Source organism: Salvelinus alpinus, chromosome 29, assembly GCF_045679555.1.
Source record: "Salvelinus alpinus chromosome 29, SLU_Salpinus.1, whole genome shotgun sequence".
Taxonomy (NCBI): Eukaryota; Metazoa; Chordata; class Actinopteri; order Salmoniformes; family Salmonidae; genus Salvelinus; species Salvelinus alpinus.
This window is the reverse complement of record NC_092114.1, coordinates 38443741-38469097: the sequence shown is the minus strand read 5'-3', so window position 1 is coordinate 38469097 and position 25357 is coordinate 38443741. Positions and strand designations below refer to the sequence as shown.

At 43.6% G+C, this 25357-nt stretch overlaps 3 protein-coding genes across 4 annotated transcripts; all 3 read left to right on the top strand.

The window, feature by feature from the left end:
- Nucleotides 1-1314: 1314 nt before the first annotated feature.
- LOC139558685 (proteasome subunit beta type-7-like) lies at nt 1315-10963 on the top strand. Its single transcript, XM_071373997.1, has 8 exons — nt 1315-1782; nt 8990-9083; nt 9199-9296; nt 9463-9603; nt 9859-9974; nt 10217-10275; nt 10359-10510; nt 10630-10963. The coding sequence occupies exons 1-8, from the start codon at nt 1718-1720 to the stop codon at nt 10739-10741; spliced, it is 837 nt and encodes a 278-aa protein (XP_071230098.1). The 5' UTR covers nt 1315-1717; the 3' UTR covers nt 10742-10963.
- A 1364-nt stretch (nt 10964-12327) lies between these two features.
- On the top strand, nt 12328-17184 carry LOC139558686 (histone H3-like centromeric protein A). Its single transcript, XM_071373998.1, has 5 exons — nt 12328-12437; nt 15186-15357; nt 15548-15669; nt 16314-16388; nt 16616-17184. The coding sequence occupies exons 2-5, from the start codon at nt 15231-15233 to the stop codon at nt 16742-16744; spliced, it is 453 nt and encodes a 150-aa protein (XP_071230099.1). The 5' UTR covers nt 12328-12437; nt 15186-15230; the 3' UTR covers nt 16745-17184.
- Nucleotides 17185-17690: 506 nt separating this feature from the next.
- Nucleotides 17691-22516, top strand: LOC139558684 (LIM/homeobox protein Lhx9-like). Of its 2 annotated transcripts, XM_071373995.1 has the most exons (7): nt 17691-17830; nt 18117-18249; nt 19091-19293; nt 19589-19697; nt 20709-20838; nt 20916-21130; nt 21318-22516. In XM_071373995.1, the coding sequence occupies exons 2-7, from the start codon at nt 18124-18126 to the stop codon at nt 21684-21686; spliced, it is 1152 nt and encodes a 383-aa protein (XP_071230096.1). In that variant the 5' UTR covers nt 17691-17830; nt 18117-18123; the 3' UTR covers nt 21687-22516. The 2 variants fall into 2 exon arrangements, with proteins under 2 accessions (XP_071230096.1, XP_071230097.1); XM_071373996.1 differs by lacking the exon at nt 17691-17830 and having other exon boundaries at nt 18011-18249.
- Nucleotides 22517-25357: the final 2841 nt, after the last annotated feature.

The following is a 25357-nucleotide window of genomic DNA, read 5'->3' as shown; positions in this document are numbered from 1 at the left end:
CTTGTTGCAAACAGGATGCATGTTTTGGAATATGTTTTATTCTGTACAGACTTCCTCCTTTTCACTCTGTTAATTAGGTTAGTATTGTAGGGTAACTACAATGTTGTTGATCCATCCTCAGTTTTCTCCCATCACAGCCATTAAACTCTGTATGTGTTTTGAAGTCACCATTTGCCTCATGCTGAAATCCCTGAGCGGTTTCCTTCCTCTCTGGCAACTGAGTTCAGAAGTACACCTGTATATTTGTTGTGACTGGGTGTATTGATACACCATCCAAAGTATAATTAATAACTTCACCATGCTGAAAGGGTTATTCAATGTTTACTTTTGTAATTTTTTAACCCATCTAGCAATACATGCTCTTTGCGAGGCATTGGAAAACCTCCCTGGTTTTTGTGGTTGAATCTGTTTGAAATGCACTGCTTGACTGAGGGACCTTACAGATTATTGTATGAATGGGGTACAGAGAAGAGGTAGTCATCCAAAAATCACGTTAAACTCTTATTGCACAGAGTGAGGCAAGTGAGGGAAAAAATCTCAACTTAATCCATTTTAAATCAGGCTGTAACACAACAAAATGTGGAATAAGTCAAGGGGTGTGAATATTTTCTGAAGGGACTGTATACCTGCTATGAATCCAAGTCTCCTGAAATATGGGGCTTTCTCCTTGGACTTCTCCCTGCGCAGGATGTTGTTTCCCATGTGTTTCTGCTACCAAACAGGAGAACTGACGCCCATCCTCCCCTGAGCAACATGAAGACCAAGTGCGAGAAAATAGAATGAAAGTTCCCTTTACCCTACATATAATTATGTTGAGAAACTGTTTTGTATTTTAAACTAATACTAAACATCCAGCATATTTACACTGGCCTTGTCATTTCCATAATATGTTCCACACTCCACAAACTGATAATGGTGCAAATGGCCTAGGATATGCCATTGATAGCCTACTGATAGTATGACCGTAGAGGACATTACTTTTTTTTACACGCCATAGACATGCATATAAAAGTAGGCCTATTCACACTCCACCTGTCTTCATTGCTTCTTTCGTTTTATTTTCTATAATGCAATACCTTTTGCACCAATTATGCAGCTGTTCATTTTCCAAACAGATGGTTGTGAACCTACAACGTTAGTGCTATTTGGTATCCTTCGGACATCTCTAAACTTAAGCCGTACCCTAGCCGTAACCCTTACCTAACCTTAACCATAACCCTTAACTAACCGTAACCATTTTAAAACATCCGAGTTGGGACGGCCCAAGGATCCCGTTCCTATCAGCCAACCAGCCATTGAGAATCCATTTTGTTCGGTTTTGACAAGATGGTATACAGCTGGTCAGATTTGACTTTTCGTAGTAGGTTAGAACTTACGCAGCAGGTTAGGAGAATTAGGTTAATGTTAGGAAATGGGTTGCAAAAATGCAACAAAAAAACTACTTTTGACGTTTACTTAACAAAAGCTGTATCCCTTCTAGCCATTACCCTTTTGTTCTCCCTGACCTATACGGTATTTTGATTCGTCTGAGGCTATGATGTGTTAAAATTGAAAGTGAAAGAGTTCTCCCCACTAAACGCTGACACATTTAGCTAACACAGTTTACCTTGACAGCGTTTAACAAAGTAATAGGGGTAGAAAAGTAAAGTGCAGTAAGCTGTCTCACCTTTCACAAGGGGTCTCGGTTTGTGGATTCGTTCGCCCATCTTGATTGAAGATGCTCAATAATTCTCGACCTTGCCAACCTCAAAGCGCTGGTTTTTCCTTCGAAAACACTCGCAGGTGAGTTCATTTCTCTGAGGCCAACATGGTAATTTGAGAAACATTTACTGCAACAACGAAAACATCTTTATAATAATAAGGGCTGTCAACTTTTTAAGAAAGCTTGGAGTGACTTTCATTGCCCTCTAGCACAACCCCTAGACAGGTTTTACAGTTCTAAAGCTAATTTCCTGCAATTCTACGTATTTTGACATGGCTTAGGCCTACTGTATGACCAGGGTGGAAAAGAAAAGAAAACCACAGGTCAGGTGTATTCAAGATGCTTTGAACATTAAATAAACACTCAATTGTATAACTTTGTTACTTTGAGATCTTTGGGATTACATTTAAAGTATCCTAATATTTTTTTTAGGTGGTTTGACACATTATTCAGACAGTAATGAAATGAGATGAGGAGACAGGCAAATGGGAGAAACCGTTGGAAGCAGGGACTGTCTGTTCTCAGATGGAAAGTACGTGACATGTGCCAGGGAGTGTTACCACCACACCAGGGTTCCCCAACTGGCGGGCAAAATTTGGCCCGGGTGTGGTTTTATTTGGCCCCCCAAGTTTTCGGTGCAAAAATAAATAAACATTTGTGTGGAATTTTCATTGTAGGACATAAAAGACTGTAAAAATATCAGGAAATCCTCTCCAAGTTATCTTAATTTAAGAAATCTGTTCCCAAGTATTCCCCGCATAATAGAGAGACACGTGATCGTATACAAATGTAAGCAAGGTTTGAAATTATTATGTTTTAGTCAAACGTATCTGTTTGGGCTTCTTGCTGCCAGTTCGCAGTCTACAAATTATTTGTAATTATTTTCCGGGCCCCTGACCATCCGCTCCAGACAAAAATCGGTCTGAGGCTGCATCTAGTTTTTTATCCCTGCACTACATTAACATGTGCACAATATTAAAATGTCAAAATATATTTGAGGCCTGGAGCATTTAATATCCGATGCTTAATTTGTAGGACTTATTCAAAACTGTCCATGAATGCTTGCAAAAATACATAGCCTCATACTTCATTTTCAAACACTCAAGTAGGCATATTAGATTTCAAATATGTGATTACACTGGCATAGTTACACATCAGGTTCCCCTACCAAACTTCCCTGCTAAAACATACTGGTCTCTGTCTACTGCCCTATCGTTGTCACAGCCTTAATGCCAATCACCAAACGAGGGGACAAATGCAAGTGTGGATTAAATCGACTTTAGTAAACACTGTCAAACAGATGCATTCTGTAATAGGCACGGGAGTAACGCCTTGAATACACCGATAGCGTTATTGCATTTTGGTACACGAGAAGTACATTTATTTCCAATGGAATGCTGCGTTTGCCTTGCAACATTGTGTTGCAGAGGCAGTTGCGGTGCATTCTGTGTGGTGCTTACGTTGGATATATTGAACATATACATAAAACTGTATGCATAGACGGCTTGACAGAAAAGGTAGTAAAAGGTGAATGTTAAACTTTTGTTGCACACATATCCAGATGATGCTGCGTACCATTTAGCGCAATGAAGCTGTCGGTGTGATAGAGGCGTAACAGCAACCTAATTTTGTTGGCATTGTACATAAAACAGTGCTACTGTGCTGCTCTCTCCATCCAGCTCCACTCTGCTCTTGATTAATCCTCTTGATCCCTTACATAACTAGACCAATCATCTTCTTCAAAGTGCCGTGGCTCACAGTGCTGTGATAGAACAATGATAGAGGTTCCGCTCGCGATGTTAAATTGCAGGCGCAGATACTCCGATTTCAAAACGATTTGGAGCACAGTTGAAAAGTCAACGCACTGACTAGGCACTAACTAGTCAGGACGTGACTATAAAAATAAAAGCAGTACTTTTCAATGCGTGAGATATGAGGTGTGGCGTCTTAGCATGAGAAGAGGGTCAAATGCGTCACACGGCCAATGCGTGAGAGTTGGCAGCTCTGTTTAATAAGATGTTATGTTTTTCTACCACAGTGTTGTGACAGATCTTGAGGTCTTGAGGTGGATGTGAGGGGCTCGAGTCAAGACCCAATTCATGCACAATTAAAGGGCAACTCCACCACTTTTCAACCTAATTTTCATTATCTCCAGCACAATACAAGTGTCAACCAGAGGAGGCTAGTGGGAGGCGCTATAGGACTACTGGCTCATTGTAATGGCATGACTAGAACTGTATCAAACATATCTCAACCACATGTTTGACCCAGTTCCATTTAGTCTATTCCAGACATTACAATGAACCCTTCCTCCTATAGCTTCTCCCACCAGCCGCCTCTGTATTGTCAACATATGTGAAAACAGCACATTGGTACGTTTTGTCTGAAAAAAATATAACGTAAAAAAGTTCTACCCGATGACATCGAAAGTTGAAACAGAGATTCACCATGACGTGGGGAGCAAGAATACCCTCCCTTGGGCTAGAAACTCATTGCAGGTTTTGAAAATCACTTTTTTACTTTTAACCCTGCCCTGTGATTAGCAATGTTTTAGGACCTTATCTTTTTAACCACATATCATAGAAACGTGTTGTTTTCACATACAGTGACTACCTCATGAAGCTGGTTGAGAGAAGACTGTGCAAAGCTGTCATCAAGGCAAAGGGTGGATACTTTGAAGAATCTCAAATATAAAATATATTTTGATTTGTTTAAAACATTTTTGGTTACTACATGATTCCATATGTGCTATTTCATAGTTTTGATGTCTTCACAATTATTCTACAATGTATAAAATATTACAAATAAAGAAAAAGCCTTGAATGAGTAGGTGTGTCCAAACTTTTGACTGGTACTGTATGTAGACACTGGTTTTGTGCAGGAGATGAATGAGGTTGAAAAGTGGCGGAATTGTCCTTTAATTACTGTGCCTGTCTGAAATTGTTAAAGAAACTGATATAAAATGTCATTTATTCTGAATATGACACATTTTTGTAAAATTGTGAACCTACAGACAGATTACTAAGAATATAGCACAGTTTAAAGCAGGTTAATTACTGCAAGCCTACATATTGTTACCATGTAAATGCATAGTTTTAGCAGAGACTGTAGAGGAAGCTTTCCTGAATAATCTCTGCTTTTAGTAGGCTTAGGTTTAGAGCCCGACCGACATGTTTTTTGGGGTCCAATTCCGAATGTTAAACTTATGATACCAATATATCTCCTGACATACTATTTTACAGCAGGGAAATTAAGAAGTGCAATTTTTCCACGCTGAATTTTCATAAATTGCCATCCAAACAAGCAATTATCCAATAACTATGCTTCAAATGTTGATTTCATACTTTGTGACAATAATGGCACATCATGAGAATGGCCGCGAGTGTTCAGATGAGCATGAAATTACATTTACATTTAAGTCATTTAGCAGACGCTCTTATCCAGAGCGACTTACAAATTGGTGCATTCACCTTATGATATCCAGTGGAACAACCACTTTACAATAGTGCATCTAACTCTTTTAAGGGGGGGGGGTTAGAAGGATTACTTTATCCTATCCTAGGTATTCCTTAAAGAGGTGGGGTTTCAGGTGTCTCCGGAAGGTGGTGATTGACTCCGCTGACCTGGCGTCGTGAGGGAGTTTGTTCCACCATTGGGGTGCCAGAGCAGCGAACAGTTTTGACTGGGCTGAGCGGGAACTGTACTTCCTCAGAGGTAGGGAGGCGAGCAGGCCAGAGGTGGATGAACGCAGTGCCCTTGTTTGGGTGTAGGGCCTGATCAGAGCCTGAAGGTACGGAGGTGCCGTTCCCCTCACAGCTCCGTAGGCAAGCACCATGGTCTTGTAGCGGATGCGAGCTTCAACTGGAAGCCAGTGGAGAGAGCGGAGGAGCGGGGTGACGTGAGAGAACTTGGGAAAGTTGAACACCAGACGGGCTGCGGCGTTCTGGATGAGTTGTAGGGGTTTAATGGCACAGGCAGGGAGCCCAGCCAACAGCGAGTTGCAGTAATCCAGACGGGAGATGACAAGTGCCTGGATTAGGACCTGCGCCGCTTCCTGCGTGAGGCAGGGTCGTACTCTGCGAATGTTGTAGAGCATGAACCTACAGGAACGGGTCACCGCCTTGATGTTAGTTGAGAACGACAGGGTGTTGTCCAGGATCACGCCAAGGTTCTTAGCACTCTGGGAGGAGGACACAATGGAGTTGTCAACCGTGATGGCGAGATCATGGAACGGGCAGTCCTTCCCCGGGAGGAAGAGCAGCTCCGTCTTGCCGAGGTTCAGCTTGAGGTGGTGATCCGTCATCCACACTGATATGTCTGCCAGACATGCAGAGATGCGATTCACCACCTGGTTATCAGAGGGGGGAAAGGAGAAGATTAATTGTGTGTCGTCTGCATAGCAATGATAGGAGAGACCATGTGAGGATATGACAGAGCCAAGTGACTTGGTGTATAGCGAGAATAGGAGAGGGCCTAGAACAGAGCCCTGGGGGACACCAGTGGTGAGAGCACGTGGTGCGGAGACAGATTCTCGCCACGCCACCTGGTAGGAGCGACCTGTCAGGTAGGACGCAATCCAAGCGTGGGCCGCGCCGGAGATGCCCAGCTCGGAGAGGGTGGAGAGGAGGATCTGATGGTTCACAGTATCAAAGGCAGCCGATAGGTCTAGAAGGATGAGAGCAGAGGAGAGAGAGTTAGCTTTAGCAGTGCGGAGCGCCTCCGTGACACAGAGAAGAGCAGTCTCAGTTGAATGACTAGTCTTGAAACCTGACTGATTTGGATCAAGAAGGTCATTCTGAGAGAGATAGCAGGAGAGCTGGCCAAGGACGGCACGTTCAAGAGTTTTGGAGAGAAAAGAAAGAAGGGATACTGGTCTGTAGTTGTTGACATCGGAGGGATCGAGTGTAGGTTTTTTTCAGAAGGGGTGCAACTCTCGCTCTCTTGAAGACGGAAGGGACGTAGCCAGCGGTCAAGGATGAGTTGATGAGCGAGGTGAGGTAAGGGAGAAGGTCTCCGGAAATGGTCTGGAGAAGAGAGGAGGGGATAGGGTCAAGCGGGCAGGTTGTTGGGCGGCCGGCCGTCACAAGACGCGAGATTTCATCTGGAGAGAGAGGGGAGAAAGAGGTCAAAGCACAGGGTAGGGCAGTGTGAGCAGAACCAGCGGTGTCGTTTGACTTAGCAAACGAGGATCGGATGTCGTCGACCTTCTTTTCAAAATGGTTGACGAAGTCATCAGCAGAGAGGGAGGAGGGGGGAGGAGGGGGAGGAGGATTCAGGAGGGAGGAGAAGGTGGCAAAGAGCTTCCTAGGGTTAGAGGCAGATGCTTGGAATTTAGAGTGGTAGAAATTGGCTTTAGCAGCAGAGACAGAAGAGGAGAATGTAGAGAGGAGGGAGTGAAAGGATGCCAGGTCCGCAGGGAGGCGAGTTTTCCTCCATTTCCGCTCGGCTGCCCGGAGCCCTGTTCTGTGAGCTCGCAATGAGTCGTCGAGCCACGGAGCAGGAGGGGAGGACCGAGCCGGCCTGGAGGATAGGGGACATAGAGAGTCAAAGGATGCAGAAAGGGAGGAGAGGAGGGTTGAGGAGCCAGAATCAGGAGATAGGTTGGAGAAGGTTTGAGCAGAGGGAAGAGATGATAGGATGGAAGAGGAGAGAGTAGCGGGGGAGAGAGAGCGAAGGTTGGGACGGCGCGATACCATCCGAGTAGGGGCAGTGTGGGAAGTGTTGGATGAGAGCGAGAGGGAAAAGGATACAAGGTAGTGGTCGGAGACTTGGAGGGGAGTTGCAATGAGATTAGTGGAAGAACAGCATCTAGTAAAGATGAGGTCAAGCGTATTGCCTGCCTTGTGAGTAGGGGGGGAAGGTGAGAGGGTGAGGTCAAAAGAGGAGAGGAGTGGAAAGAAGGAGGCAGAGAGGAATGAGTCAAAGGTAGACGTGGGGAGGTTAAAGTCACCCAGAACTGTGAGAGGTGAGCCATCCTCAGGAAAGGAACTTATCAGGGCGTCAAGCTCATTGATGAACTCTCCAAGGGAACCTGGAGGGCGATAAATGATAAGGATGTTAAGCTTGAAAGGGCTGGTAACTGTGACAGCATGGAATTCAAAGGAGGCGATAGACAGATGGGTCAGGGGAGAAAGAGAGAATGTCCACTTGGGAGAGATGAGGATCCCAGTGCCACCACCCCGCTGACCAGAAGCTCTCGGGGTGTGCGAGAACACGTGGGCAGACGAGGAGAGAGCAGTAGGAGTAGCAGTGTTATCAGTGGTAATCCATGTTTCCGTCAGTGCCAAGAAGTCGAGGGACTGGAGGGAAGCATAGGCTGAGATGAACTCTGCCTTGTTGGCCGCAGATCGGCAGTTCCAGAGGCTGCCTGAGACCTGGAACTCCACGTGGGTCGTGCGCGCTGGGACCACCAGGTTAGAGTAGCAGCGGCCACGCGGTGTGAAGCGTTTGTATGGTCTGTGCAGAGAGGAGAGAACAGGGATAGACAGACACATAGTTGACAGGCTACAGAAGAGGCTACGCTAATGCAAAGGAGATTGGAATGACAAGTGGACTACACGTCTCGAATGTTCAGAAAGTTAAGCTTACGTTGCAAAAAAATCTTATTGACTAAAATGATATAGTACTGTTGGCTGGTGAAATAGGCTAGCTAGCAGTGGCTGCGTTGTTGACTTTGTTTGAAAGTGTAGCTGGCTAGGTAACCTCTAACTGGCTAGGTAACCTCGACAATTACTCTAGACTACACAATTATCTTGGATACAAAGACGGCTATGTAGCCAGCTAAGATCAAACAAATCAAACTGTTGTACTGTAATGAAATGAAATGTAATACTACCTGTAATACTACCTGTGGAGCAAAGCGGAATGCAACTACTCGCTCCAAACCAAACCGGAAGTGCGTATCGTAGAGGGAGAGGCAATAGAAGTGTTGTTTCTTGTATTATTGTCTTTTGTGTCTTTAGAGGACTGCTTCACCTTAATGTCCCCTTTCCCTTTTCTTCTGTCCTTATTTTGTCCCACTTTGTCCCTTCTTTGTCCCTTCTTCTCTTCTGCCAACTAGACACTCCTTGTTAGCTAGCTAGCTTCTTTCAGGAATAAATTCCCTATTTTCGTTCAATTTATTGAATATCGGTTATCAGTGGAGTTATCGACCGATATAGCGTTAAAAGGCCAATATCGGCAGATAATATCAGTGACTCGATATATCGGTCTGGCTCTACATAGGCTAACACAATGCCAGTTCCTCTAAATATACCCAACATTGCATAAAAAGTGCTCACTTTGCAGGAATGCTGTGTTGGAAGGGAATTTGTCTGAGCTTGGTTACAGTTCTCCTAAGGCAAGGAAGACTGGAACCACCATCGCTGGCATAGTCTTCAAGGTGAGAATCAGTCATTACACATTTTCCGCTTACTGTGATGTAGCTGTTTCAGGGTTGAGCTCAGCACAATCAATACCCTAAGTATGATTATACTTTGGGTTTCCTCCCTCCACAGGATGGGGTGATACTTGGAGCTGACACAAGAGCCACTGATGACATGGTGGTAGCTGACAAGAATTGCATGAAGATCCACTACATTGCACCTAACATTTAGTAAGTGCCACAAAGAATACACCTCGTACAGTATAATAGTGTAGCTTGTGTAACCCCTATGTAGATCAGCATCAGCCCCTGCACAATGGTAGGCACAGACTGGGGCTTTTGTTGAAGTCTATTTGAGCCACCATGCTTCACCCACTAATCTCCGTTTTTATTGTAGCTGTTGTGGAGCAGGTGTGGCTGCAGACGCAGAAGTCACCACTCAGATGATGTCATCCAATATGGAGCTGCACTCACTCAGCACAGGACGCCCTCCCCTTGTTGTCACGGTTACCCGACAACTGAAACAGATGCTCTTTAGGTGAGCGAGAGCATGAATGAGTCTGTGACGATGGGAAAATAAGACCACTACAGTGGCCACTCTCATAACACGGTTTGAATGCTGACAATCCAGTTACTTAATCCAGACCATAATATAAAATAACAGACACAGCAGTGCCTTCGTCAATGATAGCACATCCCTCATTTGATTACAACAACCAGTTTTTATCAAGAACATATTGATGATGCTGTTACATTGTAGCGCTCTACACCTGAATTGTGACTTCCGCTCCAGGTACCAGGGACATATTGGCTCCTCTCTGATTGTTGGAGGTGTGGATGTGACTGGCGCTCACCTCTACAGCGTCTACCCACACGGATCCTACGACAAACTACCATTCCTTACCATGGGTATGCTCTCCATTAGTTTATCTAGTCAATTCTTGACTCTGTCATTTATGGAGATTTTATTTTGCACCATCTGTCCGTGTTTCAGTTCATCATAATCACAGATAGTGTTGTCTGTATTGTTTGTCTTTGGTAATCGTCTATTGCCATCAAATAACTTATCTGGGCCGTGTGAAGAGCTTCTAATGGTATGAAGTTGTATTGAAACATTAGATAAGGTAACATTACTGCCGTTGTTTTTACAGGTTCAGGAGCAGGTGCAGCTATTTCAATATTTGAGGACAGATACAGACCAAACATGGAGGTGAGATGCAGTTATTCTCATTGAACAGTTGTTCATTTCATAAAATGTATTGCTCACCTGTCTTAACTGCCTATCTTGCTCAGCTGGACGAGGCTAAAAAGCTGGTGCGGGATGCCATTGCTGCTGGGATTTTCTGTGACCTGGGCTCTGGCAGCAACGTGGACCTGTGTGTCATCACCCAGGCAGGGGTTCAGTACCTTAGGGGCTATGACCAGCCTGTCCAGAAGGGGAAAAAGTGAGCTATACAAGTTTCTACTGGGCTACAACCAACAACATTTTGTGAATATTACTTGATTATTCATAACGGGAATTTACAATATACTCTCTCTCTTTCCTTTCTCTGTCTGTTTCCAGAGAAGGACAGTACAAGTACAAGCCTGGCACCACTGCAGTTTTGACAAAGACTGTCACACCCCTGCCTCTGGATGTTGTTGATGAATCAATTCAGCTCATGGACACTCAGTGAAATGTATGCTGCAGCAGGAATCATCAAACACACTTGTGAATTCCAACACTCATTAGCAAAAGTATCTACTTTATAGCTAAGATGAACTTGTGAATTGATAATGGCATTGGGTTTTGCATAGCTTATTACACATACTTGGCAGATTAATTTACTTTCAAAACAGTATTGCAGTGTATGAAACATTAAAAGGCAATAAAATATTTCTTACATGCGATAATGGCATTAAGTATCAGCAACAATCATTGGTAATTTGCATTGCGTTCGCCTTACTGGTACTTAATACCAAAATACAATGAATGCATTTAGACATTTTTATTAGACCTACATGTATTAGCAGGTTCTACAAGAACATGCATGCAATAGTACATCACTGAGTACGGTTCCATGCACACAATAATGTGACTATTGTGGCTAGTCAGATTAATGTAATAGTTTGATTAAAACGTTCACATGCTTTGCAAGACAAACGATTTGGACACATTTGAAATCAGGCTAGCTGACGGGACTGATAAATGCGAAAAAATTGCCAATCAAAATAAACGTTCTACCATGTTATTTTTGGGAAGAATATTTGATTCTGAGTTCGGACATATAAAGTTTTAATGTGAAAACTACTTCTAAATGCCGATTTATGCAGAGGGGTTTTAAAAAATAAAATAATGTATTCTTTTTTTGTTTTTGCTCAATCTGATTGGGTGGGCCTGGCAGTGCCTGGCTCCCCAGTGGGCCCACCCATGCCTTCACCCCTGCTTAGAATTCGTTTTCACATATATCCTATATATGTCCAAACTCTGAATCAAATATGCTTCCCAAAAATAAAGTGGTAGAATGTTTATTTTGATTGGCAATTTTCTGCAATTATCAGTTCCATCATGTAGCCTGATTTCAGATGTGTCCATGTAAACAGGATTATTAGGGAAATCGTTCTTCTTGCAAAGCATGTAAACGTTTTCATCAAACTATTATATTCATCTGACTATCCACAATAATCACATTATTGTGTGCGTGTAACCGCACTCACTGTGATAACCCCCCACCCCAAACCATACACACACCTGAATCTAATAATGTTGAATATTTCTGTCTCTATCATTTGTATTACTAGAGTTAATACTGCTAGATATGCTGGGTTCTTTGAACCCGATTTATGCTTGATCTGGCAATGTGTACCCGAAGCCCCATATGGAGGATGTGACACGCAGTTGCGGAACCTCGGGAGGCTTGCATAGGCCAAATCAAGCTCCATACCACATCGTCATTGCTTCCCCCCAAAAAGCGTTTACAATGCAGAGGGCTCTGTATAGCTCCGCATTGACATAACTGGTTGATGGCTCTGCGCTGCTGAGCGAAGCTCAAGAAGTATGAATGCCCTGACTTCTGTAGAGGCCCGGATCGCAGTAAATGCTGTATAGCCAAAACCAGACAGCAAAGTGACCATACATTCGTTTACCTCATGGAAAAGCAGATGCTCGATATGACGGATGATTACTTGTCCACTAAACGAACAGCTTCACTTTCTCCAACACCACCCATTGGAGTAACGGTAAACAGGGCGTTTTTACAAGCCCATCATGAATCTCATTGGCTCTGTAAAGAAAAGGACACCAACGAGCGTCGTTTGAATGTTGAGCTTGTCTTTGTGTCACGGAAAATATGAGTGTCAAAAAGTTATTCGCATAATATTTTGTATCGCCTGGTAAGTGTGCACGTTATAAAGTTATGCTAGCTCTGCATTGTTTGTGTTGTTAGATATGGCATGCTTGCTCAATACAACGTTAGCTACCTAATTGAGTAAATTAGATGCCCAACGTTTTCTGAAGACCTATCGCTAGCTCTCTTTCCTCCCTTAAATGAATTTGTCAGTTAGCTAGCTAAATTTTGTTATTCTTGATTTGCCAAGTTCTTTGCTTTCATACCGATGCCCGTTTACTAGTTAGCTAGCGAACTGGCCACACAACAAGCTATCAGCTATCTTTGAGTGAATGTTGTTTTGCATTGTTTCCAGGTTTCCCCCAGCAAAACAACATTTACTCAAAGGTAGCATTTATTTATTTGATTTATTTCACCTTTATTTAACCAGGTAGGCTAGTTGAGAACACGTTCTCATTTACAATTGCGACCTGGCCAAGATAAAGCAAAGCAGTTCGACACATACAACAACACATAGTTACACATGGAGTAAAACAAACATACAGTCAATAATACAGTGAAAAATAAGTCTATATACAATGTGAGCAAGTGAGGTGAGATAAGGGAGGTGAAGGCAAACAAAATATATAAAATATATATATATAAAAAAGGCCATGGTGGCGAAGTAAATACAATATAGCAAGTAAAAAAAACAAACACTGGAATGGTTGGTTTGCAGTGGAAGAAAGTGTAAAGTAGAGATAGAAATAATGGGGTGCAAAGGAGCAAAATAAATAAATACAGTAGGTAAAGAGGTAGTCGTTTGGGCTAAATTATAGATGGGCTATGTACAGGTGCAGTAATCTATGAGCTGCTCTGACAGCTGGTGCTTAAAGCTAGTGAGGGAGATAAGTGTTTCCAGCATGTGTCACGATTAATCTGGTCTGTGGGTACACCGGACTATGGCCCGTCACGTTATCGAGCGAAAATTGGGGGGAGAAAGTGGTGGGGGGGGCTGCTTGCAGTCTCAAATAGAACAGTAATCTGCGCCTCCGTCATTTTGTCAACAAGGCAGCATGGTGCATCGTCCAGACGCCTCCATTTTTGTGTGCGCAATTTTAGTATTTGTAAGAACTTCCTGCAATTCTCAGAATTTTTCCATGGAGCTCTATTCCAGGGATTCTGCCATGTAGCTGAGGCAACATTTAGCAGTTGCAAAGAATTTCCTGCAATTCTATGCATTTTTCCATGGCTAATGCTGTGTTCTTTTGCTCCAAACTTAATAAATAAAATCAATACTGTTCAATTCATTGGTTTGGAATTTAATTCCCTTGACCGTTTGGCTTTTATTTTTTTGTGATTGTTATTTCTCAAAGATGATAGTGTAACGACCCGGTATTGTGTTCTGTGTTTGTGGGTGTGTTATGGTTCTCATGGCTACTATCAGGGGTTAAATATGTCAGGACAGATGGAAAGGTTGGGGGGGTATGATGGGTAATCCCGCGGGATTTGGAAATGTATAAATAGGGATTACTGTCTCATCTTTCTTTCTGTTCGGGGCCTTGATCTGTTCCTATGAGAGTGACCCTTAACTCGACAGGGTAACATTGTGTACGTTCGGCATTTAGCGGCGTGGGCTGTGGCCGGAACAATAGCCCAGTTTAGGAATAAACCGGTGTTCTGACCTGCACACCTAGAGTCCGTCTCTTTTCCCTTTATGATCCAGCCGGGTCATTACAATAGTATTTTTTTTTTTATAATGTTGTGTTATCTTTTCTACAAACATTGAACAAAAATAAACATGTAAAGTGTTGGTCCCAAGTTTCAGGACCTAAAATAAAATCTCAAACTTTCCATATGCACAAAAAGCTTATTTTTCTCAAATTTAAAAGCCACTTTAAAATGTGCAGTTTTCTAACACAATGTCACAGATGTTTCAAGTTGAGGGAGTGTGCAATTGTCATGCTGACTGCAGGAATGTCCACCAGAGCTGTTACCAGGGGGGGTGCTGGGACGTATTGACTGTAATAAAGCCCTTTTGTCGGGGGAAAACTCATTCTGATTGGGTGGGCCTGGCTAATTAATTTAAATTAATTGATTACTGTAAGTCAGTAAAATCTTTGAAATTGTTGCATTTATATTTTTGTTCCAAGTACTTTATATTTGGTTTTAAGTTAACACTGAAAGCGTTTTTCCATCCCGAAAACATTTTTTTTTATTGGGAAGGCAGATAGAAAACCTTTATCAAATCAATCACTTTTTGCATGTGAAATCCTACTCATTACTACAAGTGCTTATGTAACTTTTAGTTTTGCGCTGACTTCGCCGTCAGCAGAGCGGGGCACCTGGCTCACTTCAAATCGAATGCAATCAACTTTCAGCCAGTGCAAAACACACCTACACTTGCGCCCGCCCAAGATTAATCGAAACCCCTCACTCATTCTATGGAGGGCCGAGTGTCTGCAGGTTTTCACTCCTCCCTTGTACCTGATTAATCAATTTATCATTAATTAGTTAGGAACTCCCCTCACCTGGTTGTCTAAGTCTTAATTGGATACAATTTTGAAAGGAAATAACAAAAACCAGCAGACACTCAGGCCCTCCATGGAATGAGTTTGACACCCTTGTCATAAAGACATATCAATTATGCTTTTTATTTTTTATCTAGTTTGAGTTCAACCCTTTTTACTTATTGGCTTACAGGTCAGGTGTGATGATGACTTGCAAGATTAATGATGAAGTCCAAGAACTTATATGGTCAATACTGGATCAAGTCACTAAATGCATCATTTCTCCATATTCTCTTCGCCATCAGGCAACAGTGTGGTTTTAACGCAGTGTTGTGAACTAGTATTGGAGGATGCCTCGTCGCGATCCTGACAGCTCTTCTGCAAGTCGGCGCAAGGGTGCAACACCCAAGCGTCGGCCTCCAGCCCCAACCGCGCCTGCTTCAACATCACCGGCAGCACGGCTGAGCAGACCATCAGGTGAGGAAGATAGGGAGGAGGGGAAATGTGGGTTGACTCATGCCTTCTCAATCCTGACACTGAAGCAAACTTTTTGTTTAGCTATGTATGTAACCACTAGTAGAAAGTGTTGCAATTTAATAAATATTGTATTATAATAATAAGGTTCTCATTGTTTTAAAGATGATTTGGATCTCTCTAACCCCTGCAGGTCCAGCTCCCTCCATGCAAAAGAAGAGGAGGTTTCGCCCTGGCACCCGAGCTCTTTTGGAAATTCGCAAGTACCAGAAGAGCACTGACTTGCTTTTGCGCAAGGGACCGTTTGCGCGCCTGGTACAATACCACTGGCTTTGTCGCCTCACTGTCTTGCATCGTAGAGGTTGATTAGCACATGGCTCCTGTGGACCGATTTACAACCACCATTTTGTCTATAGGCACCTTACATTCTTAGATGGATGCTGCCACTCTTTAACAATACATTATTTGTTGTTGATGATACATAGTTAATCCTGTAAAGCCCTGTGAACTCTGCTGTGTATGTGGGTAAATCAGTCTCTCTGGGATTTTGTGATTCCATATTTCTTTGCAAAATTGACAATTCCCCACGTATTATGCGAGAGCTTGCATATTTGACCTATCACGGCACTATTACTGCATACAATAGTCAAATCATCTCAATATTATCACATAAAAATGACCAATCACGCACTTCAAAAAAGGGGCTTGCTATTTAGACCAATCAAGACACACGTCAGAATTGCTGCAGCAAAATCAAGCATTTTTCTATATATATATATATATACTGCAAAATCCTGGTGGGACTGGCAAGCTGGTGGTGTCTTAGTTTGGAATAAAAGAAAGATTAACTAAGAGGCTTGTATTTTAGACTTAAAGTTGATACCCAAGTTAATATAACCTATTAGTGATTATTTATCTTCAGCGAATTTCAAGGTTGTTTACTCAGGTTGTTTACTCAGGTTCGGGAGGTGTGCCAGACGTATAGCAGGGACTTCATGAGATGGCAGGTGTATGCTCTTCTGGCATTGCAGGAGGTAGGTTGGTTCCCACTCCTGTGCTTATTTGAAGAACTGTTATATCAATACTCTAAACCCTTCTCTTACAGTTTTAAAATGTTTGATTATAATAACATCATAGTACACTTATTTTGAAAAAGGTTTTATTTACATATCTGCAATAAAAAAAATGGTATCCCTATTAACTGTTGTCAATATGAACGTTTCCTGGTCATCATTTTTTGACACCATTCTTTCTCTTCCAGGCTGCAGAGGCTTTCCTCGTTTTACTGTTTTCCGACGCCTACCTGTGTACCATCCATGCCAAGCGTGTAACGCTGTTCCCCCGTGATATTCAGCTTGCCCGGCGAATTCGAGGAGTGGATAATCTCTGAGAACACTCAGATGAGCCATTGAGGAGCGAGCAATGTGTCTTGGAGTGGGCCTGTTATAGCCTCTTTTTAATATATATTGTTTTAAACCATTGGCCATGGACTATGGGGTGCTGAGGACCTCTAACAATGCTATGTTTTGATGCAAAGCATCAGTGGATCTAATTTGCCCCAAATACACATGCATTATGTTCTTGCCAGTTATAAACTCAGTATATTCTATAACAAAATGCTCACCCAGGCAAGGACTGTTGACCAATGTTTTGATTTTAGAAAAAAGTGTTTTTGTACATTGATGGAAAAACACTGTTGGGTATACTGCTTTAGTTCATCTGTGTTTTGGGCCCTCATGCCACCTAAAACAAGTTAGTATAGTGGTCAAATATGAGATTTACTGTAAATAATGTTGGATTTTAATAAATGTTTTTATTCAGTAGGAAAAACAATTAGAAATGCCTCACATTTGTATACCTGTTCCCATACAGCTGTTGTAGGATTACAGATCCATACTTAGAACCTGGAAATTCATCTTATATTTCATGCCCAAATTTAACATGCATCTGTGGTGTTTGTGTGCATGTGGTTTTATCCATTGCCTTTGTCTCATTGTATTTTCAGCCTATGGTGGTGTTCCCAGATGCCCCTTTTGGCTCTTTTTTTTTTTTTAATTGGTCTCTTGGGACAGCTTTCTGCTGCCTCCTGGCCCCTGATCTACCCGCTTTCCCAGCAGGCAGCGCAGCCAATCCAATCTTCTCACACCTGCCTGAAACGGTTCCTGATGGTCCTGTTTACAGGTGTGCTGAGGCTTCACTTGGGACCGAGAAACACACCGGGCAACATTTAGGGAGTTAGATGTTTAAAGTTAACAGCACACCAGTTGAATGACTACAGAGGAGCGGGAACACTGTTTTAGCGTATTATCACAATAATGGTGTGGACATGAGGATTTTTGGAGTCAAAGAGAAGGGGTTGGACAGAGAATAGTACGGTTTATTCAAGTGCCATAATGCACATTAAGTTGTCATTTTAAAGCGGATATTGTTCAGGGATCCAAAAGAAGTGCATTCTTTCAGGACATCAACACGTCAGGTAAGATCATTTTATGCTTATGGGTCTAGTCAAGCCAATTCATTGAATAGTTATGTTAAGAGCAATGTATTTGTTTGTCAAGATAATCTAAATCAGTTCTATTTCCACATTGTCTACTTGCATCTATTGTAAATGTTTGTAAAAGGTGCATTTTAGGATTGGAGATGGAAGTATCAACTGCAAGGATAGTGTTAGAAATAAACCTAATGAATAAGCAAGAACTCTTTTAAATGTCTTATTGTTATTTGATGTAATCCATATCCATCCTTTTCCCCTCTGTCACAAGGGCAATCATGATGTCACCAGAGGACAGCAGCACCCTGGAGGGCTTATTGTATGGCAGCCTCCATGGTGACGAGGGGGAGGAGTCAGTGAACCAGGGGAGCAGACGATTAGGAGAGGATAATTCAACAGCCAGTGTAAGCCCCAGCTTGCCTGAACCAATGATATGAATTATGCATGTCTGTAGCCTGGTCCCAGACTGTTCTGACGTCCATACATACATGTTATGACATCAATAGAGGAGTTGGCTAAAACCCATACAGTACTGTATATGTGGACTATATAATAGCATATGCCCATATTTTTGTTAACATTCCTAAACAGGCATTGTATCTGTAAAACAAATAATAATATGGAATTGGATAAATTCTTGACTAAATATCTTCACATTTTGATAGTATTTTTTTTTACCATGTAGTCGTGTGAGAACAGTCTCAATGCATGTCCAAGGGCCCTACACTCCATTTGTCTTCTATGGGTTTTTATGAATAGTTCATGACTTCCCATAAAGAGAAGCTTTGCTCCTTTTTTGCACTGCTCCAGTAGCGCATGTCTGAAAACTGTTCCCGGTATAAACTGGGTTCAACATAATGAACGTGCATGTGCACGCTTCAGCTAACAGGCTTCAGTTTGTTTGATAGACCACACAGCCACTAGGTACATAAAGTAAGCAGGAAATCCATGACCTACATTCTGAGTTGCCTTGTTTGATGGAGGTAATGGCGATTGCAGGGAAACCAGGAAATGTGGCTCTATTTTGATACACAGTGGCCTCCACGATCCCCTAAAATGTGTCTTCATGACCCTGTTAAATTATCTAGCGTTAATCATTGATCTGACATGGGTCTGTTTACACCTCTCCAGTCATGTCAAATCAGTGATTACATCAAGTAACGGAGGAAGGAGTGATGCATTTGTAAAGTATTACAATGGAGCCCTTGTGATCCGGAATGACCTTTTTCTATTCTTGCTTTGCAGTCTCCAGCTACAGGCGTAGTAGAGGAGCCGTTGGTGTGTGCCGGCTGCGAGGGTCGTGTTTGCGACCGCTTTGTCCTATTGGCTGCAGGGCGGGCGTGGCACGAGGCGTGTCTCCGCTGTAGCCAATGCCAGTGTGAGCTCCAGACGCACCTCACACTCTACTGCCGTGACGGCAGCATCTACTGTCAGCAGGACTACTGCAGGTGACTACAGTCTTCACCCACTTTAGACACTTATGTTCTGGTTGCTTTGATTCTGCTTCTACCTACTTATCTGCACCAGACTACTCAGTTGGTTGTTTTGGTCCCGTCTTCATTTTCTTGTACGGTAAATCCTCTGCAGGCTACTGACGACATTCTTCTATTTGTACACTTTTCTCTTCTGTCTAAGTGGATTTCCTTTAGTTGAGCATGTTAATGTTGTAAAAGACATGCTCAGTCCTCATATTGTTCAAGAATGATGAGTGTTAACAGAGATCTTATTTCTCCAACTGGCCAGGTTATTCAGTGTGGGACGATGTGCCCGCTGCTCCCAGCCAATCCCGTCGTCAGCAATGGTCATGAGGTCTGGTGATCTGACCTTTCACCCTGAATGCTTTTCCTGCCAGGTTAGCTATTTTGGATCTATAATTAGCACTTACAGTACCTGTCCAATTCTACTTTGACTAACCCCTACACTACCTCCTAGACACTTCTGTATAACTTTTTCAGCTCGAGGCCCAAATGAGAAATTTGCATCCTCCAATGACCCAAATTAAGAAGAAATGGTGTGAGATTATGGATGTCTTTTCATAACTCGCGATCCACCACTCACATGCCGACTTTGACCCATAGTTTAAGAAACCCTGCCTCCCGAGTGGTGCAGTGGTCTATAAGGCACTGCATTGCAGGGATAGCTGTGCCACTAGAGATCCTGGTTCGAGTCCAGGCTCTGTCACAGCCCGGCCGCGAACAGGAGACCAATGGGGCGGCGCACAATTGGTCCAGCGTCGTCCTTGTTAGGGGAGGGTTTGGCCGGCAGGGATGTTCTTGTCCCATCGCGCACTAGCGACTCCTATGACGGGCCAGGCGCAATGCACACTGACACGGTTGCCAGGTGTACGGCGTTTCCTCCGTCGCATTGGTGCGGCTGGCTTCCGGGTTAAGTGGGCATTGTCAAGAAGCAGTGTGGCTTGGCTGGGTTGTGTTTTCGGGGGACGCATGGCGCTCGACATTCGCCTCTCCCGAGTCCGTACCGGAGTTGCAGCGATGAGACAAGACTGTAACTATCAATTGGATAACACAGAATTGGGGAGAAAAAGGGGTAAAAGAAAATAAAGAAACCCTGCCCTAGCCTATCCGAGTATAAGGTGGCGCAATTACCCCTACCATAATCTAGGGGGTAGAATTCTTGTTTATTACTGAAACCTGTGGTAATGGTGACGTGAAATGCATAAAATAAAATAATGAAGTATTAGTCAACCTGGGTACACTCAATTTTCTTTCACTTTTAAAAGCTCTGACGAAGGCCAAGAGGCCCAAACATAAGCTTGAATACACTTTAATAGGAGGCTATTGAAGTCACTCTCTCCAGGCACCGTTTTTAATTACATCAATGGTGGTAATTCTATATTTCATAGGAGTGTGATGTCACCTTGATGCCTGGAAACCTATACTGCCAACAGGGGCAGAGCCTGTACTGTCAATCACATTACCATGATGGCTGCAGTGCTCCACCCTCTCACAAGCTCCACCTCAAGCAGCGAGAAGGTGAGTTATTCAAAGATGACAGATGATATTCACGTTTACAAATGGACAGTCTGCTATATCAACCTACCTTGATACAGGAGAAGGGGAGGAGTCTGTCAGCAGCCCTGAGCCACGACTGGAGGATGGCGTTACAGGTGGCCGGGCCCGCAGGCGGACTAAGCGAATAAGAACATGTTTCCGCAGCGAACAGTTGAGAGCCATGGAGTCCTATTTTGCCCTGAAACACAACCCTGATGGCAAGGATTGGAGCTGTCTGTCTCACAGGACCGGTCTGCCCAAGAGAGTGCTTCAGGTTTGAGACATGAACATAGGATTTTAACTGTGAACAAATTTTGACCGGAGTAGTGATCCCCCAAAAAATCAGTACAGGATTATGCGGACAAACTGTTGCCAATGGACATTGAGGTCATGCTTAAAATGATTGTGATTTCTCATTTCATCTCTATCTCTCTCTTATACATACACACACACACACTCAGGTGTGGTTCCAGAATGCAAGGGCCAAGCTCAGGCGTTCCCTCTCAGCCGACGAGTCGCAGAGCAACTCACCCGCCCCCCAGAGGTTCGACACCATGGCTACAGCCTCCCCGTCCCTAGTGACCTCCCACCAGTCCCAGTCCTTCCAGACCAGCACCATCGACCAACTGGAGCTCTCTCTGCTCACCGCCCCTCTCAGTGACCCGCCCCAAAGCCCCGCCGACCAATCAGCAGGCTTTAAAGACTCGTTCTTCCTGGACTACAATTCCCAGGGTGCACCAAGGCTCTCCCCTTTGATGACCTATGATTTTGGGGAGTCTGGATTGGGGAGAGAAGGCGATTCTGACAAGGTACTTCAACCATATTATTGATCATGTTCACATTATTCTGGTGATCACTACGCTATTTAGTCTTCCAGGACAACAAGTTATGACAGAAGAGAAGCTGCAAGTATCTAACTATAGTTGACAAACAAATGGCCTACCAAATGTCAGAAATGATAATATGGCCTGCAGAAATGTATCTAAATTATGGGTGAAAGTAGCCTAAGCCAGTAGGCTAGTATCAGCAAAACAAATTACTATGGAATTATGATGGATCGAACTGCACAGGTAGCCTATTTTTTTCAAGTGAGTTTGACAATCAGATAAAAACATCACACATGATATGCGAAACTGAGCCTGCGCAGACCGCCAAAAACAACAGTAAACAGGATTCGATGTTTACATGCTACAGTATCCCGTCGAAGATCAGCATGTCCCAGCCTTCTTACCCGGGTGTCTCATAACCAGGATTGAAACTTTTTCGGGTTATTGTAATCGAGATATGATGTTTATATGAGTCAACTCAAAAACAGTATCCTGAATAATAAGTGGATATTGGTGTGCATGTAAACGTGGTCAATGTTAGGCATGTTGATGGTACATCTCTGTGAACTGATAGACTTTTAGTTATAATAATGCTATGGTAAATTAAGCGTTTTATGATCATTCCTCGCTCCTTCTTGTTTTGTTCCACTTTTTGTCATGGCTGTTATGATATCAATATGCGCAAGTAGTTTAGAGATGTATAGATGCTTGTGTTTGTTATGATATTGTACACACTGAGTGCCAGGGAATGTGTGTAAGATCATGTATCTGAATCCCACCACAAATATGACTACGAGCTCTTTGTACTTTAATAAATGGGCTGTATTAACTGATGGATGTATAGGTTGTCTGTTTACTCATTGTCTAAAATAATTTTTCAACAGATAAAATAATACAGTACTTCAGCAATCAGTCATACCTTACTAGATTTTTTTTTACCCCTTTATCTCCTCAATTTCGTGGTATCCAATTGGTAGTTACAGTCTTGTCCCATCGCTGCAACTCCTGTACGGACTCAGGAGAGGCGAAGTTCGAGAGGCGTGCATCCTCTGAAACCCAGCCAAGCCGCACTGCTTCTTGACACAATGCCCGCCTAACCCGGAAGCCAGCCGCACCAATGTGTCACACCTAGCGACGCTGGGCCAGTTGTGCGCCGCCCCATGGGTCTCCCGGGCACGGCCGGCTGTGACAGAGCCTGGACTCGAACCAGGACCTCGTGGCACAGCTAGCACTGCGATGCAATGCCTTAGACCACTCGGGAGGCAGGGTTTCTTATCGTCACTTGGGAGGCACCCTAAATTGGTTTTAACAGACCATGTTAAGGATGAATAGGATGAGGTCCTGTGTAGCTCAGTTGTTAGAGTATGACACTTGCAATGCCAGGGTTGTGGGTTCGATTCCCAGGGGGGACCAGCACGTAAAATTATGAAAATGTACGCACTCACAACTGTAAGTCACTCTGAATAAGTGCGTCTGCTAAACAACCAAAATGTGAAATGGCTACAATCCTCTTAAAATGTCAATTTACAAAGCACACACGACAGTCTGCTATGAAGATGACCGCTCTGTTTAGTAATTAATTTAATCTATAGTGTGACCTCTGGTTATATGATGTTTTTACTTGAATCGTTCAATTGAGAAAAGTGACTGATCCAGAGTATTTATGAATGTCTATAATGATTGTGTGTCAGGAAACCGGACAATGGAATTCTTTCAGGTGCGTCCGTGTCCTCCCTGTGAGATGACCTTAATGACTGAGTCCTTGACAAGGTTTCTTCGAAAGTCCTAAAGAATCACTTCACAATAATTGGACACTTTAGAATCCATCAGTTAAGTGAGGCCTGTTTCCAAGTCAGAAGAATTTAGATGTTGCATTACATGTGCGTCAAAGGCCCGATTAACCAATCGGGGACAGAGGACACGATGCTGTCAGCTGAAACTCTACATTTATGGGGGTATTTAAATGGTCAAGGCAGAAACACATTCTACAAGGTAAGCCAATGGATCCATCAATGCTAATGTGTTTGGTATCAGGTGTGGACGTTGATATTCAGTTTGTCTGTGTACAGCAGGTACACATGATTCAGTGCTTACATACTAAATAGAACCATGTAAATACCTGTAGAAATCTGCATGTTAGGACATGGTGTCTAGCAGTGTAACCGATGTGAAATGGCTAGCTAGTTAGCGGGGGTGCGCGCTAATAGCGTTTCAATCGGGTGACGTCATTCGCTCTGAGACCTGAAGTAGTTGTTCCCTTGCTCTGCAAGTGCAGCGGATTTTGTGGAGCGATGGGTAAACGATGCTTCGTGGGTGTCAGTTGTCTATGTGTGCAGAGGGTCCCTGGTTCGCGCCCGGGTCGGGTCGAGGGGACAGATGAAAGCTATACTGTTACAGCAGCACACCCACTTGGTGCTATTTCAGGGTATTTGTGGGAAGGAGGAATGCTTGCTTGTTGCTCCACACAGTTAATTTAGCCTTTTTCTTGAATGGGGCCCTAAGAATCAGGGCTTTGCGAATATCTGGATGATTTGCAATCTGATGCGTTGAGTCTTTTTCCATTTTGTGATTTATTTCACAACTACTTTATATTTCCAACAACCTATAGATGAGATTTTCCTCGTTCCTTCTCTGTGCCTCTCAGCCGATGCTCACTCTTCTCCCTGGCTCTCCTGGTTCACATCCCGGGGCCACATGGGCACCCCCACTTCCCCCTTGCCATCCTGCCCACGTTGGATAACCCTGAGTGGGAGGCGGCCTTACTCCAGGACTCCCTGGATGTCCCGAGGGCTGTAGCTGCGGCGGGCCTCCGCCCCAGGGGGCCACTTCTGGAGTTTGGGCCAGAGAACCCACGCCCGGGCCTGCTCAGGGAGCTGGTGTCTGAGAACAGCTGGAGACAGGAGGGCATGAGAGGCCAGAGGGGGGATCTGGAGAGGAGGCCCCTGGGTCCCTTCCCCGACCACCCCATGGACACTCTGCACTACCAAAAGGGGGGAGAAGAGGGAGGAGGAAACGGGAACAGGGCTCTTACGTCACCGGCGGGCTTCAGGCTTTCAACAGAGAGAAGGGAGGCTTTGGATTCTGTTTTGGAAGGAAGTAAAAAAGGAGGAGGGACTAAGACTTGTGGAGGGTGGGAAACTAGGAAATGGGTGAGGCAGAGGGATGTGTGGACAGCCGAAGTACTGATTGACACATGTCAGAGCAATCAATTGTGAGATTATGATTAGAAATGTATCATGAAATAGACTTCCAAACTGTTAAACAAAATGTAAAATCTAGTCTATCATAATTGTTACATTATAAAATGATTGAGGGTATGTGAATGAATCTGATGTATTTGATGTCTATGATTGAATTTATCAATGCAAGCCTACAGTGAAAACAGTATTGGCATCGTGTTTATATTTTCTCCAGGTCTGCACAATTAATGAATAGGAATAGAACATACAGCACTACAGAGGGTAGTGCGTAGGGCCCAATACATCACTGGGGCCAAGCTTCCTGCCATCCAGGACTTGTATGCTAGGCGGTGTCAGAGGAAAGCCCAAAGAATTGTCAGACTCCAGTCACCCAAGTCATAGACTATTTCTCTGCTACCACACAGTAAGGGGTACCGGAGCACCAAGTCTAGGACCAAAAGGCTCCTTAACAGCTTCTACCCCCAAGCCAAAAGA